Genomic DNA, 13,697 nt, shown 5'->3' on the forward strand with positions numbered 1-13,697 from the left:
ATTAGATGCATCCGGCCAGACTACAATTAGCGAATCAGTTAAGCCCTGTGAAAATTAGAGCTAGAATTTCAAATTTTGTTGTCAGTCTGAAAATCCTGGGACGAAATTATGGAGTTCACTCGAGTGAATCACCAAAAAGCCTAATGTATTTTATTGCCCGGCTGAAGGCTGTGTAAAAACAACTGAGCGGTAATAAGAGAAAAGCCCCATGGCGCTCTGGTATATGGCGTTTTATTTTCAACTCCGAATTATTATGGGAACAGGTTTAGTGCGGAATGTGAGATAGGCTTCAGCTGCTCCTCATCAGTGAGGAGCCGTTGTTGGCGACACTTGGATCTCTTGGCTTACAAAAATACAGATGTATTATTTTGATTGACTTTCCTTTCAAGTATGGCGAGTGCATTTTTGAGTACAACCCCCCCTTCTGTAAGATATCGTCTTCCTTTTCCAAACAAAAAAAAAAAACTTCGGCAGTTTGTAAGAGATCATAAATTTGCACAGAAAACGGTGGAAAAAGCCATGCGAGGCTTGGTTTGTTTCAAGGCGACCCGTTGTATTCCATGGTAACCTTCAAAGTAGCGCGAGCCACAAGGGGGGGTTGCTCGGGCCTTGTCCGGTATGGAGTGCTTTCCAATACACGTGCCTTCTTGAATAATGGTTCTTAACCCGCCCACATTGGATTCCCCAAGACCCATACTACCTCTCAAACCTTATACCTTTGCTGTAGAACTAAAGGTGCCACTTAGAGCCGTTCTGGTAGTCTGGTGCAAAATTCAAAGGAGAATTTATGACAACATCAGGTGCGCACCGGGGCTTCGCAACTTTCGATATATATAGGTAGGCTGTGCAGAGACTGTAGCGTGTGCCTGGACTGAACCTGCTAGATGCAACAGAGTTCAGCCCAAATCCCAAGCCTAGTTCGCAACTTTGTTAACTGCGGTAGGAGGGTTACCTTTTTTGAAAAAAAAAAAATACTTTGACTCACGCATGGTGCTGAAAATAGGGCATGCTAATACCAGCACCGCATCGCCCACGGAAATTACATGCGTTTGCTGAGGGTGAGCACTTTCATTACGGCCAGGGGAAATGGTGGATATTCAATTCAGAAAAAAAAACTGATACTCTATGTTGGCGTTGATTGTTGCAATTCTCTGCAAAGTAGTCCATTAATGAGTGTCTTCTTTTGGGCGTGGGCTTGAGTTTTCAGGCGCGCCCTCTAGGAAGTCGCGCGCTTGGTGGCTGCTGTTTTTATCCCACTTGTCGGCACACAAGCTTACGTGGGCGGGTACTACCAAGGCTGACAACGATGTTCTTTGTTCCGATGGTCTAAATTTAGACAACCCTGCCAAACATGCCCTTGGTATTGCTCAGTTTTGGGACTTGCCTATATAAGAATGGTGAATCCTCGCATGATTTGATAGCCCCTTAGTACCATAAACAACAGCGCAATGAAAACCACCACTTTCGTTTTGACTGCTCTTGCTGCCATTGCGGCTTCTGCCGAGGCCATTGTCTCCACTGGAAAGAGCGCCTTGGAATCTACTGCTGAAACAGCTTCCATAGCAACTACTACAGATGCTACCACGCTGACCACTTCGCAAGGTTGGTCCAACGTAACGGTGGTTACCGCTGATGTTACTGTTACCGACTACACCACTTATTGTCCTGAGACCACCGTTGTAACAGTCACCACATGCAGCAATGACCAGTGTGCTCCCACGACCGTGACTGTCAGTGAGGCAACCACTTTGACTTTCTCTGGTGAATGTGTAGTCCCAACTACCGTTTCCACTGCTGACGCGGCTGTCAGCACCACAAGCACCACAAACACTGCTGGAACCACTGTTGTGACTGTTGATGTCACTGTGACCGACTACACCACTTACTGCCCTGCGTCCACCGTTGTAACAGTCACCACGTGCAGCAATGATCAGTGTGCTCCCACGACCGTGACTGTCAGTGAGGCAACCACTTTGACTGTAACTGGTGAATGTGTAGTTGAATCAACGCTCACAACTGCAGCTAGTTCCACGCTCGGCAGCAACTTCTCCACAGTCTCGGAGTTTAGCTCTGCTTTTATCACGCAAGCCAGCTCCACTCTTGTGACGCAGATCAGTTCCTCTCTCGAGTCTACGACAATCGGCCTGTCTAACTCTTCCTCAATTACTACTTATGAAGATGGTGCAGGGAAAGCTGCTATTGGTGCTGCTGGCTTAGTGGGTGTTGTTGCCTTCTTGATTTAGAATTGAACAGAATATATAGTGTATGAACATTATCTTTTACAAAGATTTCAGGCTAATCGACTCTTCAGAGTGTTGTATGTGACTAATTGATTTGTAGATATCATGACAACACCTAGGGCTTTATTCTAACCCTCATTCTGTCCATTCATACAAGATCAAGGCTGGACCATTTTGTATATGATTATGACGTTGCTTTGAGTGAAGAATATGATTTATGGTGCTTTCTGTAGCTAACGTATTGTTTCATGAATTAGTCAATCATGCTTGACACGGAATCCGAGGCCGACGCCAGCAGTGCTTTCATTCGTTTTACCTGAAGAATATTTTGACATTGGCTTCTTTCGACATGTGGAATACGTATTCTTTTTCCAAAACCGAAACGGAATCATCATATGGCAATGCCCCCTTAGAGATGATCAAACTGCCCGTTATGTCCTTTGCTTTTCCGGTCGCAAGCGGCAGAAGATTCACGTTCAAAGATGACTTATGGTGTAGTTTCACGTAAAAGTCGGTGATTCTGAACACTGGGTCTGAAGGATTTGACGAGCTCAAGTCTATTAAGGAGCTGTCAGTGTTCGAAACAACAAACAAAGTGTTACAGGACCGATTGATGTTTTGAAGATGGTGTATCAAGTCATTGCTCAAAATGTGAGTTGCTGCTAGGAGTATTTCCGGTGAATGTACAATCACCACCTTGTTGCCGTTGGGATCCGCCTGTAATTTTTTCGTGATTTGTGAGAACATATCCCCGACCTCATTCTTGGCTTCGCTTGGGTGGGTTATAATTTTGGAGAAAAGATCCTGAAAACAGTCCACGAAATGGAAATCACTCGCCGTTCCCAAGTCTAATCCCAGTTTTCGGCAATTTTTGATAAGAAATTCTTCCGTATGGAGGAATGATACGTATGTCACCAGCGCTTTTGGGGTGAGTGTTGGACTCAAGTCTCGGTTCACCAGACTAGCAGTTCCAACTAAACAGGTCTCAATCAAGGAATGGACTAGCCAGGCAGGTTGCGTGCTATCCGAATGAGTGATCACGTGCAACACATGGTTGTGAGGCGCAAAGGACTTCTCAGATATAAGGCTGTTATCGTCAAAAAACACAAGGTCTTGTTGTTGCCTGGACATGCTATTTGATATGGAGTAAAGAGCGATGACCTCTGCAGATGGCATGCGAGAATGCGCGAGGTCGGTGGTGCAAATTACGACATTGAGTGAGGCACCCAACTCACTCAGGGCGCAGGAACAGACAGTCTACGAAAACGTGTTCCGGTGCATGCGTATAAAGAACATTACAAGGACAGGAAAAAGCTATAACCAAAAGAGATCGAGAGTCGCGACAAGTGCATATGTAATTTTTTTTTGGAGACCCGGAGTATCAAGAATGTTTTTGCTTCTCACTGGCACACTAGCCTTGTCGCTCAGTAAATATTTGTCAGGGGTTCCTCTCCACCAGAGAATAATTCATACATAGTACGGGTGCCAAGCTTTGCTAGGTCACGTGTCTCGTCCACAATGATTCTTCGGAGTGCACTTAGCGGAAGAAAATCAGAAAAAACTTGCTTTTTATGGCTTGGTCTTCCCGGGGTTTTTTAAGCGCAGGATATGTTTCGGCTATCAGATCGTCGCCCGCGTTTCTCAGTTTCAATTAGCTGTATGAACGTTATCGAGTCGCGAATGCAGGATATGCCGTTTATCTTCACTGTATTCGCTTCCGATTTAGTAAAAAAGTCGCGAGCCCTCGCGAATTTTTGGCCAAAGTGGATTGGTGATGTTCACCAAACAACGCTTATCCGCCACTTGCAAAAGATAAGACATGTAGGTCGAACAATCTACTTAAACGCCTGGTTTACGAAGAAATCAACTTGCTTTACCGAAAACTTAAATACCACCGCAGCCCGGCATATTCTCCTCTCTAGGTTCTCGAATCACATCTCCTCACTAGTTTGCTCGGATCACGTCTCCTCTCTAACATTATTCATTGTATAGAGATGACAAGTTTGAGCCAAATGTCCTCAAATGCGCTTTTGAGTGCCAGAAGCACTCTCGAGGAGCAGACTCTGTCTTTTGTTGCAGCAGATATGGTGTACATCCTATTCTGTTCTTTTGGTGTGTTCTTGATTACCCCTGCTATTGGATTGTTTTACGGTGGCACGATCAGGCGCAAGAACATTGTCCAGATACTCTTCCAGTCATACATGACAACTTCCGTGATTGTCATTTTGTGGTACCTAATCGGATATTCTTTGGCTGTTTCTCCCACATCTACTTCGAAGTTGTTGGGGGATTTTAATAACGCAGCATTATACAACGACGAAGCCAAGCCGGTGTCAGAAGGCGGAAACCTTCCTTCTGTGGTGAACTTCTGCTTCAACGTTTTTTTTCCTGTTGCTACAATGCAAATTTTTGTTGGTGCAATTGGTGAAAGAGGTCGCTTCTTACCCTCAATTGTCGTGGGTATTATCTGGACTATCGTGTGCTACTGTCCTTTCGCATACTGGGTGTGGGCCCCACAAGGCTGGTTGTATCAGCTTGGTGCGTTGGACTTTGCCGGAGGCGGTCCTGTTCATATTGCTTCTGGTATTGCTTCTCTTTGTTACTCCTGGTTCTTGGGCCCAAGAGGTCAACCGGGTAAAAGGACTGGCTCGATCTTCGAGCCAAGGGGACACTCTTCTGTGACGACTTTCATTGGTGTGACACTTATTTGGGCTGCTTGGCTTTGTTTCAACTCGGGCACTCTTCTTACAGTCAACGTGAGGACTGGATATATCTTTTTGAACACAATCCTCGCTTCTTGTTTTGCTTGTGTCGCTTACGCTGGAACTGATAAAATCTTGACCGGCAAATATTCATTAAAAGCGGCCTGCGAAGGAACAATCGTGGGTTTGGTTAATATTACCCCATCATGTGGTTACTACTGGCCCTGGGCTGCAGCACTTACGTCTATTATTAATGGTGTCTTGTGCAGACTCCTTGTCGGGTTTAATCACTGGGTTGGAATTGATGATTACAGTGTTTCAGGAGTTGTTCATGGGTTTGGTGGTATCATTGCTGACACATTGACCGGTATTTTTGCCTCCAAAACTGTTGCAGGATACGACGGGGTCACAGAAATTGATGGAGGCTGGATTGATGGTAATTTCAAACAAATTGGGCTCCAAATAGCTTCTTGGACCTCTGTAGTAGCTTGGACGTTTGTTTTCACGATGATTATCATGTTTATTGTTGACAAAATTCCTGGGTTGCATCTAAGAGCAACTTCTGAGGCTGAGGAAATGGGCATGGACTTGTTTGAAATGGCTGAGACACTAGACGAGTTTGGTAACGACTACGAGGATTTCTTCCGTGAGAATGCAACTAAATGGAAGGCTATTCTTCATCATTATGAGGACAGCGTGGAGATTTTAGAAGGCCAATCTGTAAGTCAGGGCTCCGTAAATCATGTGCATCTTGTAAACAGGGAAAAGGTGTAACAAAGCATATATATTTAAAATACATCATTTTGAGGGAATTTAAGAAGATTTTAAAGTACAGAATAAATCTCCGTTACCCCTTTGTTTTTTTGAACCCTCAGATTATGTCATGGGACTAGGATCATGCATCTAAGTAATACTTTTGACTTTTTTCGTACATAAATAATTGGATTCAACATGCATGGATAAACCTTTAACATTACAGTGATGTGAACTCATGCTTTCGAGGTTCATACCAAAACAATTGCTGATTTTATCATTTTCTTATTTTATAAGCATGCCCTCTTGCAGTGTCCTCGAATGTTTCTTTTAGCTTCCATTTTTGCAAGATAATTATCGACAATTGAGGATAGCATAGGCTTATTTGTATCTTTCGCACCAAGTTTGTGTTTACTATCGACTGACCGTGTTCTATAAGTGAACAACCCCGTTTACTGCGCTCTATTTATGTCAAAGAATGACATAAATTTTAAAGAAAGTAATTGAAATTGTTGCGATTTTTTATTGTATAGTTGGGTCAAGTTTGTGAGGATATTGCTGAAAGTTTTTAGCCCAGATTCGGATACCTCCGTGTAAACAATGTGACATGATTCATTTCTTGAAGAAAAATGGCCTTGATGCTCTTTGCTTCTGCAAAAAAGGAGAAAGACCACAAGATTCATCGAGTGGCTCAAGAGGATAGGAACAGCATTATTTCTCATTATTTGAATCTGCTTAGAAAATAGAAATAATCAATATACTCTCTAATTTATATTAGGAGAACAATCGTACTAGATTGATCTTCATAAATAAAAGTAAGTCCTTTATTGAATCTCTGAATATACTATTCCAACTAAAACTACACGGTTGAGGCTTCATTAAGAATATTTTTTTTTAAATAAATCCTAAACAAGTGCATACTATTGAGTTCAAAAGTTTGTGGCAGATACCTGCTGAAATCTTATAGAGTACTACACTGACCATTTTGGATAGTGCATACTTTTGAGACTTGTTTAAACAGAAAGAATGACAGCAGATCTTTAAATCCAAAATTTCAATATTTAAAAGCGACGTTGATCACACTTTCCTCGGTAGTGTTTGATATATCTACTTCTTTTCAGAGTCTTCGTAAATATCGTCGTTGAGAGAAGGCGAGAGATGACTCTTTAGTCCTTCGATGAGCACCGCACCAGATCTCCCATGCGAGATATATTCATCAATATTTGGTCTTGGCCCGGTGTACCATTTGTGAGCGTCAACAAGAAACCAGATAGTAAAGATCAACATGGGCCCAAAAAATACAAGTACCGTCCAATTCATAGAATCGGGAGTCAAATTTTTGCCTGAAACTGTCGGAAAGCATAAAAATGGTATCATCACAACCACAAAGGCCACGGAAAAAACCCCAATAGGGCGTGAATATCTACCCAAGTTCCATGGGCCAGGCTGAAAGGTGTCTTGGGCATATGTAATCTTCAATAATGTTGGCATGGTAAACGAGATGAAAGACGAAATACCGCCAACGGAGAAAATTGCCCATATTGCGGTTTCACCACCAAACATCAAAAGAAGTAAGAGTTGTCCCAAAACCAAATTCATGATTACTGCATTGACTGGTGTTTTTGTGGGAGCATATACTTTTGACCACACATTGGAAAATGGAAACAAGCCGTCTCTCGAATACGCGTAGGTGACCCTGGAAGCAGCCAACATACATGAACTTCCCATGAACCAAGATGAGATAATAGTTAGTGAAGTACAAGTGACAACAAATTTCGGAGCCATAATTTGAGTCAAGTACGTGACAAATGGCTGGCCCAATTCGAGCTGGTCCTCGGAAATTAGGTCCAAACTCACAGCCGTGTACGAAATTGCCAAAACAAAAATAAAACCGATGGTCCCTCCCACGGTTGCTGTGAGACAAATAGCTCTAGGAGCAGCAACAGATGCATTTGAGCATTCTTCTGCTAAATGAAAAGGTGAATCATACCCAGACATTGCCCAAATAACACCAAGAAATGATACCAACATGGCTACGCCAGTAGGAAAGTCTGTTTGGTTCGTGAGACCCCAAGCTTTGGAATTACTATTGAATTTGGGAATAGCACCGTCATACATGTCTAATCTGTCATTGCATGCAAAAATTATGACAAACACAATGATTAAGAATATCATGTTGATTAGTGTCCCAATATTATTGAATTGGGCCAAGTATTTTGTCGGCATACATGAGATGATAGCATGCATAATCATTATCGCAGTGGTAAGTGCATAGTAAACTCCAGTTGACGCAACATATCCACTCCTGTACGATGCCAACGATAAAATGAAACAAGCACCTGAATAGTTTACCGAGGGAGCTGCAGTGATCTGACACATCCAGTTGGAAAAACTGGTGGTCCAAGTCAAAAATGGAGCCCATTTTTTAGGAGCCAATTGAGACACTGCATAGGGAGTACCTGCGGACGTAGGAAATGCAGAAGCAATCTCAGCCATGGAGTACGCTACTGAAGTAACGCCAATCATTCCAAGTATCCAAGGAACAGGTGATATTCCAATAACAAGCTGTTGGTATTCAAATGTTGCTGCAATAGAGGGAAGCAAGCCTAAAACCGAAAAAGACACAGCAAAAACTGAGAAGGCACCAAATTTACGGTCCAATTCTTGCTTATATCCCAAAGCCAAAATTTGGGCCTCATCACTATCAACCTGGTGGTCCACATTCAATACAATCTGCTGGTTCGAGAGTACTGATTGCACTCTCAAATCATCAACTTTAATACATGAGACCACCGGTTTGATTTCAAGATTTTTTTGATTCATTTCAGCTGACGGATATTCCTTGCTTCAATAATGGACCCAACGTGAGCACTAAGGTCGATGATGACAATGGAATCTGAGAGATCTCTTCTTCAAAAAAGTTATAAAGAAACAAATTTAGTCCACAGTATCTCCTTAAAAAAATGGAGGAAATGCAAATCTATTTATATATGTACCATGAAATATCGTACGCCCGAAAGAGATTGCTGCAATCAGAAAGTCTTTGCAAGACGTCTCTAGCTGATAAGGACAATACTGTATGTACATTCTGCACATAATATTACCAGTGGGCACTGCGTCGAAGAATCTTTGATAATCTCAATTAAGCTATTGGATGCGTCTGGTAGCGGAGTGCAAGACACGAAGGGAAGAGGAGATAAGTACCCGCTCTGTATAATTTGCACCATACTTCGAGCATGTTCTAATGAGCTACATAATTATACCTCACATAGTATAATAATCATGGTATAATAATAAGAAAAATAATGTTACTGTTCTTTATGGAAGATTGCAAACTCATTTGACCATGTCCTCATCGAAAATGGTATCTGCAGTATAGCGCATTCGTGGAATCCTTTACCCATTTTAATCCAACGCTCAACTCGGACCGTTTTGTCATTAGTACACAAGTATAGAGCTTCCTTCAAATACTTGTCAAGACCTAGTTCTTGGCATAATGTGCAAACACAACATCACTTTTGTATATCGAGCCTAACGTATGACACATAGATATCTTTTCGGTATGTCATCAATAACTTGAACCAATGATCAAGAGGCGCAAGACAGATATATGATACTACGGGTGCAGATATCTTCGGGTGGCTCCAAGCTATTTTACACCCGTACATCCACGATATGAATTCGCAATAGGATTGATATATACACGCGTCAACTTGTCCGAGCGAAGCGACATAAGTTTTCCCTCCAAACATTCATGGTCAATTAGTCAATATCTCATGGACTTGTCTTCAGTTTTGCCTGAAGGCCTGACGTATACAGCCTTATGTTTTCGCACCAATGCTTACCAATGCAAACCATTACTAATATCGCGTGAAAAACCGCTTACCTTGAAAGTAAAACACATGTTTCTATTGCTGGAAAAGGAATCAAACGTTATTATTTTTGGCATCGAGGTGTATGTGTATCTAACTTTTCATGGAAAGAAATTGGAACGTCATGTCTTTATACTGAAAGCGGATACAACAGGATTAGGCAATCATCGTATATCTATGGCGTCTGTCACTAAATGTTTTCTACGATATCTTATAAGTATCAACCCAAAGGTTTACTTAGATAAAGCCACATACAGATCTTCCAACAACAATCATAATGCTCTTCACAGCAATGAGTTGTTATCCACTATAAATATGAGTGATGATTATAGAAGTGGGAATGATACACAGAACCTGCAAGTCATTCAAGATTTACGAGCATGGAGTAGAAAACTCAAGCAGAACCCACACTTAATAACCGATTTCTTGAGAAAAGATGATGATAATGGTATACATCCTTCTTCTGACCTCCCTGTTATAATGCCTGTTTCAATGAGTTCAAAGATCTCACTATTTACTCGATCTGCTGACGCATACTTATTTCCAGAATCTCAAAACAACAAAGGAAAACACAATATCAATGGCAATACCTTATTTAAATGGTGGATATCTATATTGAAAGATACTCTAGATCAGTCCTGGGTATGCAAAGTAGACATTCCAGGATCAGACCACGTTTCTGTTCGTAAATTTTTACCCGAAGCTTCCAATTGGGATATTGGAAATATCCATGTGAGTGACCGTTTGAAAGACCGGGCGGTATACACAATTCCCTTACTTCCTGACGATCCTAAAGGCAGGTTTTTGGAACACTTGATTGTTGAAAACAGATATAAGTCTTTGACTACAAAGCAATTCTGGAATGAACTAGGGTTTCGACAAGAGTTTCGTTTGGGAAATGTAGTTGGGATAATTGGATGCTTTAAAGAATGTGAGTCATTAGAAGGAACCATAGAGGACCCTCGAACCTCATTATTGCGCCCCAGACAGTACAAGAAGATAAGGGAAGTGATTAAGGGTGAAAATTACAACCAGATAAACGATGTTCTGAATTTGTGGAGCTCTGGAATTCCTGAACTAGCTGCTAGATTGAAGCTCTCCTTAAGGTTTGTCTCTATTTTGGGAACTTTGTCTTCAGTTGATAATGTAGATCACGGCAAAGAAAATCTAAGAAAAGTTCTGTCTCTCGTGAATGTTCTTAATGTCAAAAAGAAGTCGGCACCTGTCAACAATCTTAACACCTTGGTAAAGAGGAAGAAAACGCAGTAATTTGGTAGTCACCTCTCAATACCGGAAACAAAACTGCTTTCGTAACATAGTTCGAAGACTTTGTGTCATAGGGGCGTGAAAATGACCCTTGAGTCAACATAAGCATGGGCCACGCGACTTTGAAATCGATTTATACTCAGAATAAAATTCATAGGTCTGATAGATTAACTTCATTGGATAATCAAAACAGGTTTTTGTTAATTTTGGAAGTGATGGGAAAGGTATTTTTGTGTTTTGTGCCAATATCACACTTTACAAAAAAAAATATCACTTGGACTATCAGGCTAACACTTCTTCGGTCCATGAATTGACTCTTGTCTACTTCTTATTCATCGAAGTTATTAAAATATATCTCCAGTGTAAAAGAATTTGAAAACGAAGGGAGATATATGCGACATCCACTATTTAAGAGAAGAAAATCTGGGATCCAAAGTTTGCTAAGAAGGATGTGACACGACACCCTTCCTCGATAAGTATTAATTACCCAAAAGGAAAAAAGACCGGGAGTTGTCATTTGAATCATAATCAAGATACTTTCAAGTCGGTGTTTGGTGTCGTTCATGAACGAAATTTTAATAACTCCGACCAGATATATCCGACAGGTTAGTAGTCTAAACTCGTTTATCCCCTTCTAATTCAAATCTGGAGAAATTGAAATAAACAAGAAAAAAAAAATTACCATACGTGTTTCAAAACTGGACGCCCACCTAATAATATATAGTCACGCAAGTTCGCTCGTAGCTCAACTTCACATTGTTAAACCCTAAGGCAATCTGTTCCAGGCAAGGCATTTTACTCGGGGAATTTCACAGTAGAAAAAATGTAAGTGATTTCGCCCAGGATCGAACTGGGGACGTTCTGCGTGTTAAGCAGATGCCATAACCAACTAGACCACGAAACCATTTACAATGTCTTTTTGGTCCCGAAAATTTATCAAATGAACGTTAGTAAAGAAAGAGTGATTAATTGCAACACAATCATAGCAAAAGTTTTGATTATTTGTTTAGGTAATTTGCAGGAGTAAAATTTTCAAAACATTGTGCACTTCTGGTGTCAAAAGATCGGCTTTCAACCTCCAATATACTCAAGGGAGATTCTAGCTCCTTTAAATACTTCCTTTGACAATCCAAGAAGCATTAGGTGGTTTGTTAAAATTGTTCGTTGAGTTTATTTGCTTCAGGAGGCAGAGACAAATGTATATCTTGCCACCTTGTCAATGAACTATGGTCACCGGCCTTAGGAATACACCTCCTATAATACGATGGCAATTAGTTAATATTATTCAAGTGGTTGACATTGGTTATGGGCAGATGTCTTTTTGAGGGTTGGGAGATTTCGTGAATTGGTGCTCGCGCCTTCTTCCACGATTCAAAGTTGCGATCTTTTTAGGTTTTTTCTTTACAGTTTTTCGTTAGTGGTGGGGTTTTACATCCCTCCACTGACGCCCCATAATAAGATGAATCTTAAAAAAATGTACGACATAGATGCGTACCGTCTACGTCGTGATGATAGAATGGGAAATGCCGAGTTTCGATGCTAGGTACGGATCTGGGAGCTGTTTAAAGGTTTTTTTAATTATAAAATTGTTGCTTTGAGTTTTCGTTTGGGGAAATGATTGATGATTAAGAGATCCCATAATAAATAAATATTTAAGTTTTAAAGAAGTACTAGATTGTATATGTATAAAAAAAATGACTAATCCCCTCACCTACAATTTGGAAATTGATTTGTGCAGGATATCCCCAACATACTTGTGACGATGTATTAGCCAAACTGTAAGCGTTGGTACTACCCCGCCGGTCCCACCCCGCCGGTCCCACATTCCAAATAGTCAATTCATGGAATTTAAGAATGACATCGAAATTAAATCCAATGTCCTTCTAGATTGCACCAGACCTTTGAGACGCCTTACATATCAATTCCTCTTTCACTTTTAAGATTCTCTTCATTCCGAAATGATAAAAAGTTAACGCACGAGATCAGATTAATTTCATAAGTCCCTCCATTCAATTTCATCACTTATGTCCAAGTCTAGTCAAAGGAAGTGAACTCTGGTTCTTAGCCACTTGTTTTGAGCATCAGTTCAATCAGTACAGCTTGATCATAGAAATCTCTAAAGTGGAACCTGTCTTTTTCTTATTTTAATACTGAGTCCCACATTTTAAGAATTATCTGTTTTCAAAAGAATCTTAAGCATTCAACTCTTTGTATCATAAGTACCGCTTGAACAATAAGACAGAATGGCCAGAAACATACTCCTCTTTGCATGTGATAGAGTTCTTTGTCATTTTCACGTCACACATACCCAGCTACTCCTTAGAAAAGTCACAAAAGCTACATGTTGATCAAAAATTTGATGCGTTGGTCTATCGAATACATCATATGATTCTTATCTAGGAAAAGGTTGTAACAAATGACGAATTTTCGATAGGTGAACACTGCTTGGAAGCTTAACTGGAATATTTATCATTAAACACCACAGTAGTATATGTGCTAATTCAAACGCAATCTTTTTAAAGACTTGGTAATCTGAAGCAGTGTGAAACTTCAACTGGCTCTGATCGCAGCCCTCTTGTAAGCAGCAACCGATCTTTTACAATGTTTTCGCAGAAATGATGTCCTTTTAAGCCCAAAAAACTAACGGATGACATCAAGAAAATTCAAAGTGGTTTTTTCAAACATTTATAATGAAGCAAGCCGAATATGAAAAAAAAAAAAATCTGAGAACTGATTCTTAGATGGCGGTTGTTCATATCCAACTTGATATCCCAGGTTGTTTTTTTTTTTAAAAAATTCGGACAGGTCGAATTCTTTGGGAATTCCAAAACTATCCTAGGAATGAATTCATAGTCTATGATTAC

General features: G+C 40.7%; 5 protein-coding genes and 1 non-coding gene across 6 annotated transcripts; 3 read left to right on the forward strand and 3 right to left on the reverse strand.

Annotated features, from left to right (window-relative positions):
• Window positions 1-1,829: 1,829 nt before the first annotated feature.
• On the forward strand, window positions 1,830-2,243 carry METBIDRAFT_25987 (uncharacterized protein; the record flags this gene model as incomplete). Its single annotated transcript, XM_018855308.2, has 1 exon — window positions 1,830-2,243. A coding segment is annotated over one exon (414 nt), but the record flags the coding sequence as incomplete, so codon positions are not given.
• A 309-nt stretch (window positions 2,244-2,552) lies between these two features.
• Window positions 2,553-3,371, reverse strand: METBIDRAFT_78212 (Elongator subunit; the record flags this gene model as incomplete). The annotated part of the gene is made up of 1 exon (XM_018858844.1): window positions 2,553-3,371. One exon carries the CDS (start codon window positions 3,369-3,371, stop codon window positions 2,553-2,555), a length of 819 nt encoding a protein of 272 aa, XP_018711674.1.
• A 658-nt stretch (window positions 3,372-4,029) lies between these two features.
• Window positions 4,030-5,754, forward strand: METBIDRAFT_31754 (ammonium transporter). The gene has a single exon (XM_018855908.1). The coding sequence runs from the start codon at window positions 4,253-4,255 to the stop codon at window positions 5,714-5,716; it is 1,464 nt and encodes a 487-aa protein (XP_018711675.1). The 5' UTR covers window positions 4,030-4,252; the 3' UTR covers window positions 5,717-5,754.
• Window positions 5,755-6,612: 858 nt separating this feature from the next.
• Window positions 6,613-8,966, reverse strand: GPT1 (Gpt1p). The gene has a single exon (XM_018855909.1). The coding sequence runs from the start codon at window positions 8,516-8,518 to the stop codon at window positions 6,803-6,805; it is 1,716 nt and encodes a 571-aa protein (XP_018711676.1). The 5' UTR covers window positions 8,519-8,966; the 3' UTR covers window positions 6,613-6,802.
• A 179-nt stretch (window positions 8,967-9,145) lies between these two features.
• On the forward strand, window positions 9,146-10,836 carry RTT109 (H3 histone acetyltransferase; the record flags this gene model as incomplete). The annotated part of the gene is made up of 2 exons (XM_018858377.1): window positions 9,146-9,886; window positions 9,929-10,836. Exons 1-2 carry the CDS (start codon window positions 9,472-9,474, stop codon window positions 10,834-10,836), a joined length of 1,323 nt encoding a protein of 440 aa, XP_018711677.1. The 5' UTR covers window positions 9,146-9,471.
• Window positions 10,837-11,663: 827 nt separating this feature from the next.
• Window positions 11,664-11,737, reverse strand: METBIDRAFT_t149. The gene has a single exon. It is a non-coding gene; the product is annotated as a tRNA-Val (tRNA).
• Between the last annotated feature and the right edge of the window lie 1,960 nt (window positions 11,738-13,697).

This window comes from Metschnikowia bicuspidata (assembly GCF_001664035.1).
Source record: "Metschnikowia bicuspidata var. bicuspidata NRRL YB-4993 chromosome Unknown METBIscaffold_3, whole genome shotgun sequence".
In the NCBI taxonomy this organism is placed as follows: Eukaryota; Fungi; Ascomycota; class Pichiomycetes; order Serinales; family Metschnikowiaceae; genus Metschnikowia; species Metschnikowia bicuspidata.